The 17,479-nt window shown below is 39.7% G+C and overlaps 1 protein-coding gene across 3 annotated transcripts in view; it reads left to right on the top strand.

Moving 5' to 3' along the window:
* Uqcc1 (ubiquinol-cytochrome c reductase complex assembly factor 1) overlaps window positions 1-17,479 on the top strand; it is a 93,902-nt gene that overhangs the window by 36,557 nt on the left and 39,866 nt on the right. For all 3 annotated transcript variants that reach the window (XM_026383169.2, XM_026383167.2, XM_026383170.2), the window contains exon 7: window positions 14,478-14,586. In XM_026383169.2, coding sequence (XP_026238954.1) covers window positions 14,478-14,586 — 109 coding nt within the window. The remainder of the gene's footprint in view (window positions 1-14,477; window positions 14,587-17,479) is intronic.

The following is a 17,479-nucleotide window of genomic DNA, read 5'->3' as shown; positions in this document are numbered from 1 at the left end:
TTAGTTTATTGAATGCACTATGTCCTGAGAGCACTTTGCTTGGATTCTCAAGAATCTCACAGTGTAATAGGAAAGACTAAAACATGTAAAATGATCTGTTATAATTTGAAATGGCTAAGTTCTGTAATAAAAGTGAATAAGTAGTGATGTTGGGATCACAGAGAAAGCTGCAATATCAAATCCCTTCCTAGCTTTACCTGTTATTCTTTGAAATGTGCTATGACTTTTAGGTGGCTGAGAAGGCACACTGTCTTCCTTTGCTCTTTACGGTGAAGGTTAGGGAGAGGGTGTGGAAGGGAAGCTGGATATAGTGAGAGGAAAACTACTTTTTCAAGAGCCGAGGACTGCAGAGGTGGTACTGTAGAATTACTCACTGGAAAGGTGGGAGGGTTGAGAGAAGGCTAAACTGTTCCCAGAGGAGCTCAAAGATAATATTCAGACCCTGTATAAAAGACTCTTTATTGCTCATATAGCTAGGGGTATCAAAGTTGGTAGAGGGAGTGGATGGCAAAATAAAATATATAATCCCTATGACCACATCCCAAGGTCAATACCTGACTAACAGCAGCTGGGAGAACCTTGAAACTACTTGTAGTTCTTTAAAGTTTCCAAACTATGCTTACTGAGCCTTCATTACTGAGGCTGGTTAAATTTCACAGAGGAGTGGGTGTACCACCACCAGTTAAGCAGGGGAGGGAGGCTTTCCGCTTCAGATCTGCACTTGCTCTCCCTTTTACCCTCTCCCTTGCCTTTAGTTCTGATTATCTGCAGGTGTTGGGGGAATGAATCAGTAGCTTAGGACCTACTATGTGTTCAAGACCATGGGGTGTTGGAAAGGCTTTAACAGTCTGTGTTCAAGAAACTTTAGTTCAGTGGGAAGCAGACAAAGTATGGGATCAAACTGGATGATACACAGTCCATACTGGATGATAATAGAGTGCTGTGTGCAGGGCACAAGCAGGTGCTGTGGTACACAAATCCAGATTTGGAGGCAGCAAGTCAGAGGGGCATTGGATAAAGGGTAGCTCAGTAGCAGAGGTAATATTTGAGATATGCCACAAAGTGGGAGTAGAATTTCTGTTAGAACAAGGGAGGGCATGTTAGGTTAGAGATTATCAGGAGCAAAAGCCAGAACACATACAAGAATATGGAATGTTTGAGGGCAGCCAGTTTGGGGAGGAATGTAGTGGAAAGGTCACCATAAAAGTCATCAAATGCTACCAATTGTGCTGTGAACCTCCAAGAAGAATTGGAGAACTCTCTAAGAGATACAGGAGTGATGGATCTATCTCAAATCTATAGAGAAGTTGTTCTTTGAGCTCTGTCCTCTTTGCTTGAGGCTCCAGGAGTGTAAGCAAGGAATAGCCAATTTCCAAATTTTAGGGCTCAGTAGACTTGCTAGAGGTATGGGGATTGAAATACCTCTTGGAGGTAGGGCTGTGAAGGAGAGGTGGGGAAGCTTTGAAAACAGTCATAAAAATAGAAAGACTTCCCTAGCCCTCTCAAACAAGACCAAAACCAAACTGCTAATAAATAAAAATATCCTGGTAGCAGACTTTCCAGAGTGCTTGTTTGTGTTCCCAAGGGTGATGGTTCCCTGTAGACTCCTAGACTAGGGACAGAATTTCTCACATCCTGTTAGGTCTCTGGAAGAAGAATAGATGCTTTTTCTGTGAATTGGGATTTAGGACTGGGACCCTTCCAGTTCCTAGAAGGCCGTTATCAGTTGTGTATTCATGTGAGCTTGCAGTCTAGTGACTATGTGTCCATTGTTTTGCTGAACAAGATTAGAATTGACTGTGGCTGCTGAAAAACTGCTAGGCTGCTGAGTTATCCAGCATCCCTATGAGGACCTGATAAAAGCACCCCTCCTCCTCTTTTCCTTATCATGGCCAGTGGCATTGTGAATCCATTCAGATGTCTATACCAAAAACCTGCAGTTCTTGACTTTTCCTTCCCATCCCTTTATCTGTCACCTAATTCAAACTTTTTTTGACCCTGAGCCGTAGTTACATGCATTTTACTTTGTGACCCACAGTGCATACGGGTATCTTAGAGTAAAGTTTTATAAAACTTACCTTTACAGTGTTGGGTAATCTCTGATATTTTATTTGGCTTCTGGCTTCCCGCTCCCCATTCCATGGTCTTCTCATTCCAACTTGGATCCCCTTCCTCTCTCAAGTTTTTTAGCATGGCATTTCTGTCCCAGCAGATGTGCTGCCTCTACTACTCTTAATTGGTGCCATTCTGCAAGTTTCTTCTCTGTGAAAGGCCCTTCTCCTTTCTTCCCTCCACTTGACAAACTCCAGTTTTTCCTTTAATATCCAGTTAAGGTGTTATCTTCCCTTTGAAGCTTTCCCTTCCCTCTGAAGTTAGTTCCTCCTCTTGTTCCTTTTGTACATTTTTTTCCATTTTAAAAAATTAAATTTGTTTTAACTGATATATTAAAACATAAAAGTTGTACATACACATTAATGTTCTACTTTGATACCTACATGTATGCATGATTTTGATATGCTACATGTATATGTTGTATAATGTTTAAATCAGGTTAAGCATATCTCTCAAACATTTATCCATTTATCATTTCTTTATGGTGAAAACTTTTAAAATCCTTTCTTTTAGCTTGTGTGTTGCGGGGATCAAACTCAGGGCCTCATGCTCTCTAGGCAAGCATTGTACCACTGAGCTACATCACCATCCCTCTTCTAGTTTTTTAAAATCTATAGTTTATTACTATTATCTCTAGTCATCCTACTGTGTAATAGCACAACAGAACTTGTTCCTTTCTAACTGTATCTTAGTACCCATATCCCTAACCTAATTTAATTGGGGAGTGTATTTGGGAGAACTTCACTGCAAAGGTGACATTTACACTGACACTTAAAGGATGAGTAGAAGTAAATGAAAGAGTGGATGAGAAAGCACTCCAGGTGGAGGGATCTACTGGTTTTCAAACTTCTTACTAGCAGAGTTCTTTTTAAAAATGAAATCTTATGCTCAATCATAGTTATATAAATAAATAAAAGGATTGCTACTTGGGTTGAAGGAGGTGGACTCCATATCTGTACAACATGCTTACTATAAAAGACCCTTAAGTACCTCCATGGAAACTCAGATGATACTTTAAAAACCACAGACCCAGGGGCTGGGGATATGATACTTTAAAAACTACAGATCTAGAGGCTGGGGATATTGCTCAGTTGGTAGAGTGCTTGCCTTGTATGCACTAGGCCCTGGGTTTGATCCCCAGCAGCACAAAATCAAACAAACCAAAAAACCCCACAGATCTAGTTCAATTTCCTCATTTACAAATGAGAAGACAGTTTTGGAAATTGTGGATTTCTCACAGTCCACTTAATCAGAGTGGAATATCTAAGACAAATCCAAAGCTAACTATGTGAACTGCTCCTTCTGCAATGCTTTGATTCCTGCTTCAGTGTCCTCTCTTGGTGGCCAAGCGGCTGTGGGTCTCTTATTCTGAATGTGAACAGAATAGTAGGCACTTATTTATCCCAAGCTGTATGGCAGGCACTGTACTTCTGTATCTTGGTAAATCCTGAAAATGATATGGGGATCCTATAGTACAGATCACATGGGAGCACAGGGAAATGCCTGAACTGGTTGAGAACTTTTGCATTGGCCTTCTTGGGGCTAGAACCACAGGATATGAGCTTGAGGAGTTATTAGGATGGGAATAAGTCATTGTAAACTACTTTTTAAGAAGTTTCTGTAGAAAAAGATCCATATCATGCACTGGATTTTCCAACTCAGCATTGGGCAGAAAGCCTTCCCCAAATGGGCCCTCACCATTGGGGTGGCCTTCATCTGAAAGGAGACCTCCCCATTTGGAAAAGAAGGGTCCACTCACACTCTCACCTTTGGCTCCAGTGGGAGGAGGAAGAGGCTCAAAGGGCCCGGAGAATCCTCTGGACCATCCCACTAGCAGTGAAAGAAGAAAATCCAGCTGTGATAGGTTCACTGATCTTCAGAGAGCACCTTCTGGCATTGGGCCCCTGTCGCCTTCATGGGAACAGGCCCGCAAGATGATGATCCCTCTGCCAGGCCAACCATATTCTTCTGATCCACATCTTCCTCTACAAAGGCAAGGTGGATGTTATTCAAATTGTGGTAGACCATCGGGACCAGCAGAACTCAGAAGTTCTAATATGCCTCCTTTGGATAAAGGGGATGGGCCTATGTCTTCACAAAGGCAATCCAGTAGAGAGGAGACCATAGTCGATCTCTGGGACTCTGATGTGCCTGAGTCACCTCTCCCTGCTGAAAACCAATCTACTGGCTCTGGCTCTGTTTTTGCACCTTTCCCTCCAGTCAGAGGTGCCTTGTTTCCAGTAGACCCAAGGAGTCAGTTCATGACTGACTTTTTTTCCTCCATCTCCTCCAGGAAACAGGTATGGAGCACCTGGAGATTATTTTCCACCAGGCCCACCACCCCCTCCATTTCCAATGCGAAATGTCTATGCAGGGAGGTGTTTTTCTCACGACCTTCCCCCAAGAACTGGATTTGCTCCCTCCACCCCTGCATTCTGAAAGTAGAAGTAAGTTCCCTGCAGGGTTCCTTCACCTGCAAATGAGCCTACTACTCAACATCCAGAACCACAGCAAGAAACCTGATGTTTTTGCTCTCTCTTCAAAAGGAATTTGACTTATCTCTCATTTTTAGTTTTTAAGTAACTGCTTTTACTTAAATAAGTGACTATACTTTTGCTCCAATTGAAGCTAAATGGAACTCTAATTCTTATGATAGAGTTTTGTAAATAAAGATGGTTTAAGTATGAAAAAAAAAAGAAGTTTCAAGTAACAAAGTAAGATGAGAAGATGATCACTAGAGGGATGGTAGGAAAGCATTTTGTTGCTTTTTATTTTAAGATGGGGAAACACCAGAATATTTTATAAGCTAAAGTGAAGAAGCCTCTGGGAAAGAAGAGAAGGAAGTAAATTGTGGGGGTGGGAAGGGTTGGAAAGCAGATGAGTGCTAGACTCAGTCCAGCTAGAGAACTGCCCAGGCAGATGCTGGCAGCTTTTGCAGGGGGCTCTTTAAAACCACCAAGGCAGTTTTGATGTAGTTGTAGGGCATTTAGGCTCCTGCCAGATTCCAGCAATCCAGACCTGCCATATATGGTGTTCCCTGGCCATGTGCGCATCCTCTTTCTCCCTCCCTCAGCCACAGTTGCTCTGTTCACATACCCACACTGTAGCTTCCCCCTTCTGCCCCAAATCAAAGGCCTATACAGCAGCACTATATCAGCTTTGTATAATGTAAGTGCATTGGTTCCTGCTACCCAGGAGCTTGTTCTTCATGGTGGATCCAACAGGCAGGCCACAGGTGTAACTCTTAGAGGTGGCTCATTGTTGGGTGAGATGGCTGCAGAATGTGCCTCCCCCACACTTATCTGTTTGCTTACAGACTGTCTATTGCCCCATGCTCCCCCCACAGAATGGTTAGACTTTGTGGAGAGGGAGTTTAGGAATCCAGATGGAGATAGCCATGTACATAGCCCTGGGAAAGAGTCAGTGTGCCAACTCACAAATAAATGAACCATTCATTAGCACACTGCTAGGGCTTGAGTGTGGCCATGTAGGCTCTGCTTTCTTGGCCTTGGCTGGTGACAGAGTAAGGGAAACAAGCTTTGTGAAAAAGTCCCTTTTGGGATTCCTTCATAGCAGCCAGTGTGACAAACCTGCCCAAGCGCCCACTGATCTTCATTGAATTCAAAATTAAAATCCCCTTGGAGCAGGTCATAAACTACCATGTGGGCAAAGCAAGGCCAAAACACAACTGGCATTGTCAGAGCGCCCAAACAGAGCAAGTGAGACAGGATGCTCAGAGCTGCCAATACGTGGCAGGAGGTCAGCATCAAGAATAACAGAAATTCTTCCCTTGCAGTCTGAGGCCAAGGGAAGGAAGTTGTGGCTAGGAAATACTCCCATTCCTTTTAACTCTGCAGACAGTGTTGTTGTTTTACCAGTTGTCTTATTTAGTGGGAAGAGACTCCTGGTGTTGTACTGTCACCGAATGGAGGAAACAGTATTGGAGACATTGTGGCTTGTGGGGGTGGAAGGAAGCTGAGGCTTCATTGTAGCTCTTCCTTTCTCCTTTGTGGGACCTTAAGTTACTTAAGCTCCTCAGTTTTCTTTTCTGTGAAATGGGAACAGTTCTAATGGTTTAATGATTATGTAGATTGAGAGACAATGAATATAAATACACCAAATCTTATATTAGAGGACTTATTAAGTGATAGTGCTCATTATTATTATGTCACAAGGCAAAGTCAATATCTTTAGCCTTTTATTGAGATTCCTAGTCAAAGAGTTTTTCTTCCTTTGTCTCCTGTCTCTCTGCTTTGCCTTTTGGAGAGATTAGGGAACCATCAAATTGAAGGCTTGAACACTCCTCTTTTTTTTTTCTTTACTTTGCTAGCTGGGTTGTTTGCCTTCCTTATATGTAAAAGAGATCAGTATTATTTATGAGCCACTGGGATCACTGAGAGACAGGATAGAACTGTGAAGCTTAAAACTTCAATAATAAATTGTAGATTTTAGAACATCAAACTTGGGAGAAGCAATTGGAATTGTTCCTAAACAGAGAATAACTTATGCACAGATTAAGTCTATATTCAGAATAGATGCTTAATAAATACTTGTTAATGAATGATTAAATTAATTATTTAATATTATGATCTTATTGTTAATCTCGTTTTAATGTTTATTTTGCATTCTTTTTTTTCCTGCTGAGAATTGAACCTAGGATATTTCACGTGCTCCATTATGCCCAACTCTATTTTGCTTCTTAAGGGCAATTTTTATGTTTTAGCATGGAAGACTCCCCTCCAAAAGAGTCCTGAAATTATGAAGTTGACTCAGTGGCAAAATATGATTTGACTTGTCAACCTTTAACACACATTTATTATGAGAAATGCATTCACTGTATGAAATGAAGTAGAGCTCTTCTATTCTTTTGTTTAAACCTAGTATTCTTGGCCTGGAATCCCAGTGACTCAGAAGGCAGGAGGACTGCAAGTTCAAGACTAGCCTGGGCACCTTAGTGAGATTCTGTCTCAAAATAAAAAAATAGAAAGGGCTGGGAATATAGCTAGCTCAGTGACTTGTGAACCCCTTGGTTTAGTCTTTGGTAACACATACATACACACATTAAAAAACAAAACAAAACAAAAAAACCCCTAGTATTCTCAATTGTTGGCTAGCTTACTAATGACTTAAAATGTTGATTTTGTATGGTCAGATGTGGCAAGTGTTGGCTTTATTTTGCAGTGAGATCTAGAATCCTAAAGTCTTTGTTTGGGTTAATCATTCTGAATTTGTTTTATCATTTTTCCTTTCACCTTCCAACATGCCTTAATATTCCCTGGATGGTTCAGGCTGTCCTGATAACTTTTTTGGGGCAAGGGGCAGTAATGGGCTGGACCCAGGGCCTCATGCATGCTAGGCAAGTGCTCTACTCTTATACTCAGCCAAGCCTCATATTCTCTCTCTCTCTCTCTCTCTCTCTCTCTCTCTCTCTCTCTCTCTCTCTCATCTTATTTTATTTTTACTTTTTGCCATATGGGTATTGAACTCAGGGGCACTCTACTGCTGAGCTCCAGCTCCAGTCCTGGTAACTCTTAACTATATTTTGCCATACAGTTGTTTTTGAGTTACAGTGGGTAGATTTACCCTGTTCTATTGCTGTGCCATTTTTGTGTGTATGTGTGTGTATTTCAAATAAATTTTTAATTTCCCCCTTTCCTGTTAGACAGCTAACAGTTACTTTTTGTTTTGTTTTGAGACAAGGTCTCATATGTTGCCCAGGCTGATCTTGAACTCCTAAGCTCTAGTGATCCTCCTACTGCACCCTCTTGAATAGTTGGGACTACAGGTGTGCACCCTCATGCCTGGCTATATTTTGTCGTTATAGACATGCTTGCCTAAAGTTAGCTAGTCTTTTCTCTTCCGATATGCTATTTCTAATGTGATGTTTGTTTTGAAACTTAAATTACTGCCCTTGTGAGGATTAAGTAAAAAAATACAGTAAAAGGGTTCTGGTGGGTTTGTTCTAGTTGTTCAAGAAGGCAAACACAATATGACTGTGGGATCATATTGTGTAGGTTCAGACCTCAGCTTTGACATATGAATGGGCTACTAGGACTTGGTTTTCTCAGCTGTGAAATGAGACTGTAGGAAATAGTAGCCTCATAGAATTATACAGATTAAATGAAACATGTCCAAAGCCCTTAGTCTAGTGTCTGGCACACAGTTGCCTTTGTTGTTAATTATAGCTCTTGTTCATTTTTACTATTTAAGTTTTTTTTCTTTAGTCATTTTTAGAATAGGAAAATTTGCAGATGAACTGAATTTAGCCTAGATCAGATGTTACCTTAACAATTGTTGTAAATTAGTAAAAATCTATTATCTCTGGTGTTCATAAAAGACTCCATTGGGACAACTGTGTTATCTGTGGATGAAATAGAGTTGTAATTGAGCTCTCTTCACTTCCATCTTATATGATAATATATAAGGTATTTCTCAATGTAAAAATAATGTATGTAGAATGTTGCCATTGTGAAAAAAGGGAAAGAAAAGAAGCTTCCCATTTATGTAAAAGGATGAATAGGTATTCACCCAGGAGGGATTCCTAAGAAACTAGTTACTATGATTGGCTGGGGGAGGAAAGTAGCAAGGAGACTTTGTTTTTATTACCTTGTACACATATTACCTGTTCACAACAGTTGTTAACAGAGAAAGGAGTAGACTGTGATAAGCTTCAAGGTTAAGTAGTCTAGGAATTGGCCTTCAGCCTCTTGTCTGGACTTCCCAGGAGGCTGGATGTCCAGCTGTGGGCCCAACCTTCAGCTCTGCTTTTCCCTTGAATGGGATAAACACAAATGTTCTTCACAATAGGACTATTTTTCTGTCTTTCATTACATAAAGAATGTGATTCACAAACTTAGGGCAAAAATTAATTGAGCTTTTAGAAACTGAATAGTGCTGGTGATTGAACAGCCCTGAGGATTGGATCTTATTTTCCTAGAATTCATGGGAATCGTTAGCACACTAGCTGTTGTTAGAAGAAATGATTCCTAATTTTTTTTAGTTATAGATGGTCACACTACCTTTATTTTATTTATTTATTTTTATGTAGTGCTGAGGATTGAACCCAGTGCCTCATGTGTGCTAGGCAAATAAGTACTCTACCATTGAGCTACAACCCTATCCCCCTCCTGGTTTGGTTTAAAACTTAAGCTGAGGGGCTGGGGATGTGGCTCAAGTGGTAGCGCGCTCGCCTGGCAAGCGTGCGGCCAGGGTTCGATCCTCAGCACCACATACAAACAAAGATGTTGTGTCTGCCGAAAACTAAAAAAATAAAATAAAATATTAAAAAATTTAAAAAAAAAACTTAAGCTGAAATTTTGCTCTAGAGCTTTATATTTGAAAGTGTTTTGTATCAATCAAATATCCATCAAACTAATTTGCTACATTGTTTTAGTAGTAATTCACATTTTCCCTCCTTGCATTTACAGGCTTCAATTCATATTTTCTTAACTGTTAGGTGCAGGTTATAACAAACTTTGCTGATTAAGTATCTCTCAAAAGGCAGTGCTGTCTTCAGTGAGTGTTTTTGGATCAACAGCTCTGATTACCATTGTTCTTTTAAAGCAAATATTCACCAAAGTTGTAATTTTTTAGCCCTGGTGACATTAATATTTAATTGCAGGGCTGAGGCTGGGAAGAAAGGGTTAACTTTTCATTTGTTCTCATCTGTTTTGAATGCCAAAATCTTACTACATTTCTTCTTCCAGTGGCACACTTTGGTCTCCTTAGTCTTAGACTTTTTCTTAGTAGGACATTTCAAACCCTTCATGACTTTTCTAGATCCATTTTCCTGTTTCCTATAACCTGCCCTCCCACACATCTAGATATTCATTTTTCCCTTACCATGTGCTGACCTCTTCCATATCTCTGCCTTTGCTTTTAATATTCTATTTGTTGGAAAGCCAGTGTTGGGGATTAAACCCAAGGTCTTGAAAATGCTCTAACTCTGAGCTACATCCCCAGTCCTAGAAAGTCCCTCCCCCCCCACACCTTTTTTTTTTTTTGTCTCTGCTTATCCAACTTCAGCTATTCTTCTAAGCCCCAGGTACAATGTCTCCTTTTCCATGAAGCTTTCTCTGATCCCAGTCAAAAATAATCCTCTTAAACTCCATTGCACTTTCTCCTGGGATACTTATCACATTGTCTTTTAGGGCTGTTTGCATGTGGCATATGTTACCTCCCCAAGGAGACAAACTGCTCCTTGAAAGCTGGGTTCTAGCTTTACCCATCACTGAAATACCCACACCAGTCATATACCTCCACACAGTAGGAGCTCAGTTATGTTCATCGGATGAATTGTCAGTCACCTTCTTGAGAGTGTCTTTATTTTGTATTATCTTTTCAATCATTTGAGCAACTGTTATCTATAAGAGCTATGAATGAGCTGTGCTGTGAAACCCAAAACACTTCACCCCATGTTGATATAGTTAGAAAGTTTATGGTCTGAGAAAAATCCATGCCTTTTAAACCTCAGAGGGCAGGTGTATTAACAAACTACAGAATTTTCAAATAAATGAAGAATTCCATTACCTCACTATTGGTGTTGATGAATTGGCCTCTGACGACACTTAAGCATCAAAACACACAGTGTCTTTTCAGGTGAGAGACTGACATGAGTGATTTGATTAACTTTTAGAAAAGTCTTATGAGAAAGGACTGTTGAACTTTCCCCAGTTTGTTTCTGAATATGTCCTGTATCATATAAAGTAGGCCAGTCTTTTTCCATAACTTGTTTCATTATTGTCTCTAAGTGTTATTTCTTAGGCACTAATTGGGTTCACACTTAGAGGTTACAAATAAAGAATCGTAACATTGAATCACATTAGAGATCAGGTAGTCAGCCTTCTGTATGAGCTGTGTTCCCAAACAAACATTTATTCAGTAATGGGCAAGTACTCTACTTTTTGAGGTCAGTCGTTTGTTCTATTATTCAAGCAGTCGTGGTCTTTATCCTTCTCCTCCTCCTCCTCCTCCTCCTCCTCCTCCCTCCTCCTCCCTCCTCCTCCCCCCTCCTCCTCCCTCCTCCTCCCTCCTCCCTCCTCCTCTTCTTCCTCTCCTCCTCCTCTTCTTCCTCTTCTTCCTCTCCTCCTCCTCCTCTTCTTCCTCTTCTTCCTCTCCTCCTCCTCCTCCTCCTCCTCCCCCTCCTCCTCCCCCTCCCCCTCCCCCTCCCTCTCCCTCTCCCCAGCAGTACTTAATCACTGAACCACATCCTCAGCCCTTTTTGTTTTTTATTTTGAGACTAAAAGTTACTGAGGCTGCCCTTGAACTTTCAGTCTTCCTGTCTGACCCTCCCACGTCGCTGAGATTACAGGCATGAGCTTCCATGCCCAGCTGTCATTCAGATCTTGTTGTTCACTATTGAGTAAATCTTTCTCCCTCTATGGCCCACCCCTTGGTTTTAATTCACACTCCTGGATAAACAGTCTAGTCACTTCTCTGTTATGTTTAAGGCCCCTCTCCTATTTTTCTCCAAGTTAGATGTCTTCTTATCTTTCATCTCTTCTACTTTTCTCTCTTTAAATTTTATTTTATTTTTAATTGACACATAATTATACATATTTAAGGGGTATAATGTGGAACCAGGGATTGAACTCAGGGGTACTCGACCACTGAGCCACATCCCCAGCCCTATTTTGTATTTTATTCTGAGACAGGGTCTCACTGAGTTGCTTAGTGCCTCGCCTTTGCTGAGGCTGGCTTGAATTCGTGATTCTCCTGTCTCAGCTTCCTGAGTCACTGGGATTACAGGTGTGTGCCACTGCACCCAGCTATAATGTAATTTTTTTTTTTTTTTTTTTTTGGTGCTAGGGATTGAACCCAGGGCCTTGTGCATGTGAGGCAAGCACTCCACCAATTGAGCTATAGTCCCAGCTCTAATGTGAAATTTGATACATGTTACATTATTTAGTAATCAAGTCAGAGTAATTAGCATATCCATCGCCTCATTATATATACTATTTCTTCAGGATGAGAACATTGAAAATCTCTCTTCTAGCTGTTTGGAATTGTTATAGTTAAAGCTTTGTCCCGGAGTTTCATAAACTGACTTCCAGACCACTCATGTATAATCAAATCAAGCCTTTATTGAAGCACACTAGTGGCGGCTGACCAGAACATAAAGCTGTTCCCCTGATCAGCCCCGAACAATTGCAGGGGTGCTCCTTATAAGACTGAAAACCGCAAAAGGAATGTTGGAGATCTAGCCAATGCAAGCAAGCAGGTTACAGAAGCCGGAGAGTGCAGTCAAGTGGCGGGAAGCCTAACCAATCACAGTTAGCCCAGTCAACCCAGTTATAGAAACAGAGTCCTGTTATCCTAGTTACAGAAACAATGCCCCATTAGGTAGTTCCGTGTTCTTAAAGGTTTCTATAGCAATAGGAAAAGAACATCACCCCAGTCATGACCCTTCTACTTTGCATGGTCGTTCTACAGGATGAAGTCATAAAACAAAATGGAGTCACATTTGCTTCTACTATCATAGAATATATAATATATTATTGTTAACTGTGGTCACCCTATTGTGCAGTGGAACACCAGAACTTATTCTTCCATCTAACTGTATCCTTTTGTCTCTTAAAATATAATGTTCAAAACTGTAGTCAGTAGATTCTGCTATTCCAAATAGATCTTGATCTGTGCTGAGTAGAACCAAAGTCTCACTTTGCATGTTGAGGATATAGTTCCAGAGCTATATCTAAAATCACTTTAATTGGGAGGCAACATAATCATTTTGTTGACTTTACCTGTAAGATGTTTTCACATGTAGGTAGTTGTGTCTCATCTATCCTTGTACCCCTGCATTTGTTCTTCAGCCATTGACACAGCCTGTTTGAAATATTTTTGGCTCATGGTTGGGTCATCTAGCATATTTGTTTTTCTGTCTAGCTTCTTGTCATTTGGCAGTTTGATAAGTATGTTTTCTTTCTCCATCTTAGTCATGAAAAGAGATGTTTAGGCAGGCCAGGCTGGAATCGTCCCATTGTACCACGCTGTTGCTAGTAGATTTTAATGGGCAGGATTAATTACATTAGGAGAGAGAATTGTCAGTTTAGACTGATCATTCCATAATTACAGCAGGAATTGTCTTTTAGGTGACTGGTCTGTTGTAGCTACTTAACAATTAATGATAGACAGTAGAAATCAGTATGGTTATAAAATTAGGAACCAATTTGAGAGGTTGGTGATCTTGCTTATATTCTTATATATAATTAAATATAATATTTATTAGTTAATAAAATATAACATTTATCTTCATATTTGAGGTTATAAGCAGAGAACCCTCTGGCTATGTGGCATAGGGAAAGGGCCCTAAACTTGGCCTTATTATGTTTATTAATTTAGTTATTCAGTACGTATCTATTGAATGTCTTCTACATGGAGATACAATGTTGAAAAAAAAACAAAGCTTGATCTTTGCTTTCAGTGGAATTTACATCAAGTGGGTGAAACAATTTAATACTTTTAAAAAAGTAATTATAATACTTTCTATGATCTGTGTTCTAGACAAGTGTTATCGAACAGAAATACAATGCAAGCTATTCCTGTAATTTAAAATTTTGTTGTAGCTAAGTTTTTTTTTTTTCCTCTTATTCCAAGGATTGAACCCAAGGGTGCTTAACCACTGAACCACATCTCCAGCCCTTTTTAAATATTTTATTAGAAACAGGGTGTCACTGAGTTATGTAAGGCCTTGCTAAGTTGCTAAGGCTGGATTTGAACTTGGGATCCTTGGGGTCCTCCTGACTCAGCCTCCTAAGTGGCTGAGAGTTTTAAAAGCAAAAAGGAACAAATGAAATTAATAATATATTTTATTTAACTCATCTGAAATATTATTTCAACATGAAATCAATTTTAAAAATTGGATATTTTCTCTTCTCTTTCTTGGACTAAATCTTTGAAGTCTTTGGATTTATTCACATTTAAAGTGCTCAATAGCCACAGATTTCTAGTGGCTACTATAGGGACAGTGTTGTTCTTTACTCAGTAAATAGATGACTTTGTGGTGTCAGGAAAATTACTTTTATTCTTTAGGATTCCTGTTTCCATCAGTACAATGAAGGGTTCAAATTTGCTTATCTTCTCACAACTAAATATGGTCTTTTCCACGTGTGAGGGAGCCTTCTGAGGTGCTCTGAATAACCCATATCCATCTGGGTGATGCTTTCATGGATAATATTGTGTAAAAATTCATCAAACTGTACAGTTAAGGTTAATACAGTTTATAAAGTCTGCATTGTATGTGAATAAACATTTTTTTAAAAAGGTCACTTCCAGTTTTTTGATTCGATGCCCTTTGCTAAAATCACTCTGATGTAAATGTAAGGTGTGAACAATGCCTAACAGCCTCTCTGTCTTCTTCCCACTAGGATGTGTCTAGTCCGAATGAAGCAGGAAGGCCGGAGTGGGAAATATATGTGTCGTATCATAGTTCATTTTATGTGGGAAGATGTTGAGCAGCGTGGCAGAGTCATGGGGGTAAGTGCTGGATGTCAGATCTGGATCTGGACAACTCTGGTGAGGGATTGCCTGACTGGAGTGTGGGGTTTTATCTGTTTTAGAGTGGCCTTGCTTTGGATTTCTGTGAAAATGCTGCCTTATGTCTAGAGGCATTTCAGCTGGTGTTACTTTTCTACCTCTATTGAGACTGACACACTACAGATACATTACGGGTTATACATGTTATTGTGGTTTATCAGTGTGAGGACATCCTGGGTATGGAGAGGGGTTACACGTCCCAAATCATGGTGATGGAAGGGATGGAATGGGTAAAGAAGGGAATCAAATACTAATCCAGTTTAAGGACACTTTGCTTTTGATACTAATGTAATATGTGAACCAGTTCTGATATAAAAATCATGTTATAAATATTTCAGTTCTTGCACTATTCTCAGGAGCTGAAAAAGCAAGCTCCTCGATCACTAGCAACATAGAAAACTTCAGCAGAATATCCACTGAAAACATACATCAGTACATTTAATAATTAGCCTTATAAAGGAGAGTATATGGTATATATGTCACCAGGAGTATGATGACAGTAGAAGAATAAAACCAAAACATTGGGATACTATTTATTATATAAACAGTAATTTTGTCTATTTTTGTCTCCATACTTGATCATGCCAAAAGACTGAGAAGCAATTATGTTTTATCTCTAGACCATTAATTTTTAGTAGTTCCTTGTTATTTCCTAATTTGTTATCTTCCAGCTTGGGAAAACCATCTGACTGGGTCACAAAATGGTTTAATTTAATAGAAAAGTCACACATGCTCATAGAATAAAAACAAGCAGTAGAAAGTACTTAATGTAAAAAACAAGTGTATTTTTCTTATTTCAACTCCCCATAAGTAACTGCAGGTCAGAATTGATGTATATTTTTCTAGTGTTTTCTATACAAATACAAATATATAAATTTATATTCTTTTAACATGACACAGGTGGGCTTATACTATGTACTCTATTCTGAGTCTTGGCTTTTTTCACTAATATGTATTAAAAATGTTTTTACTTACACTTGTTTTTTTAAATTCAAAATGTGTTAACTAAGGCTAAAATTTCTTTAAACATCAATCTCAATCCTGGCCATTTATCTCTTTCCAAGAAATAACTACCATTTCCATTTTGGTGTGTATCTTTTTTTTTTAAATTAAAAAAAAATGTTTTTTAGTTATAGGTGAACACAATATCTTTATAATGTGGTGCTGAGGATCGAACTCAGTGCCTCACGCATATGCTAGGCAAGCGCTGTACCTCTGATCCACAACCCCAGCCCTGGCGTGTATCTTTTAAGACTCTTTCCTATGCTATCTATAGAAAATATGTAGTGTGTTTTCTTTATGTACTTATATGCAACTTTCTTTCCATGCTTCATGTTTTACTTTTATTTATTGTAACTATCTTCACACATTCCTATGCTATTGTCTGTTGGCATTTGTGTTTATTCTGTGTGTAAAATTGTAGTCTTTGAGACTACATCATGGAGGGGATGGTTGCCTCTTGGGAACCTGGGTTGAGGGTTTTTTCAGATTCTCATATGTCTTTGAAGGAGCTGCATCTATAGGAAGCTTGGCAAACATGGGTTTGCTTAAGTATTTTCATTGACATTTACATGGCATTCCCTGGGACAACAGGCGGTTGGCATTTTCTGTTCATTCTTAAAAAGTGGTAACATGTATCAAAGTTTTAACTGCAAACATCATTATCATCATCATCATCATCATCATTTTGAAATCAGTATTGAACTTTCTTTGTAATTGTCTCTAGTTCCATTTTCATTTTTCTCACTGTTGCGCTTGTCAGCTGTCTTGGCTGTTGAATGAAATCAGCAACCTTTAAGCTATTCATGCAGCTGACTGTTCCACATGCCCTCAAGTTCTCAGTATGCAGTTCTGTGGCAACACACAGCATCCCATTTAATGATGACCAATGATACCCTCTGGCCAGCCAAAGCCTTGGCTCACTGCCAGCCACTTGGTCACGCAGTAGCTCTTCTATTAGTGAACTTGTTTTTCTTATCACTGTTGACTAAACTCTGCTGGAAGTTGGGCCACTGGAGCCATGTGGGTCACAGCTGTCCCATCCTGAATAGCTTAGTAAGCCATAAATTGCTGACTCCTGGACCACAGGAATCTTTTCATTGTCCCCCACTTCCATGAATCTCCTTTCACATCTCTATCACAATATTCAACATTTCGAGCCCTCTCCTGTGTTATTTTTGTGTAATCTCCCTTCTATTTAACTGTAGGCTTTATAAAAGCAGGAAGCTGTCTTGTTCAGTTTTTTGTTTATGTAATAAACATTGATTGAATATTTGTCAGAATGAGTCAGTAAATTGAACTTCTGCCTCTGGAATTCTGGTTTTTGTTTTTGTTTTTTTGGTTTTAGGGATTGAACTCAGGGGCACTTGACCACTGAGCCACATCCCCAGCCCTACTTTGTATTTTATTTAGAGACAGGGTCTCACTGAGTTGCTTAACGCCTCACTTTTGCTGAGGCTGGTTTTAAACTCGTGATTCTCCTGCCTCAGCCTGCCGAACCGCTGGGATTACAGGCATGCACCACTGTGCCCAGCTTGGAATTCTGTTTCAAAGTCACCTTATTTATCAGATAAATCATGCCTGATTTACTAGTCTCTGGTCCATTTGTACATCAGTGCAGTCCTACAGGAATTAGTGTGCGCCTATTTTATCCAGCCTCCCCCCCCCCCATTTGCTGCCCTGAAAGGAAGTGTTTTAGATCAGTGTTCCTCAGACTTTAATGTGCCTATCTATAGTTTACCTGAGGATCTTATTAAAATTAAAATACAGATTCTGATTCAGTAGGTTTTGGGATGGGGTCAGAGAAGTGATTTTTTTTTTTTTTGTACTGGGA

This window comes from Urocitellus parryii, chromosome 6 (assembly GCF_045843805.1).
Source record: "Urocitellus parryii isolate mUroPar1 chromosome 6, mUroPar1.hap1, whole genome shotgun sequence".
NCBI classification, from domain to species: Eukaryota; Metazoa; Chordata; class Mammalia; order Rodentia; family Sciuridae; genus Urocitellus; species Urocitellus parryii.
The sequence above is the reverse complement of the archived record's forward strand: the minus strand, read 5'-3'. Positions and strand labels throughout refer to the sequence as shown.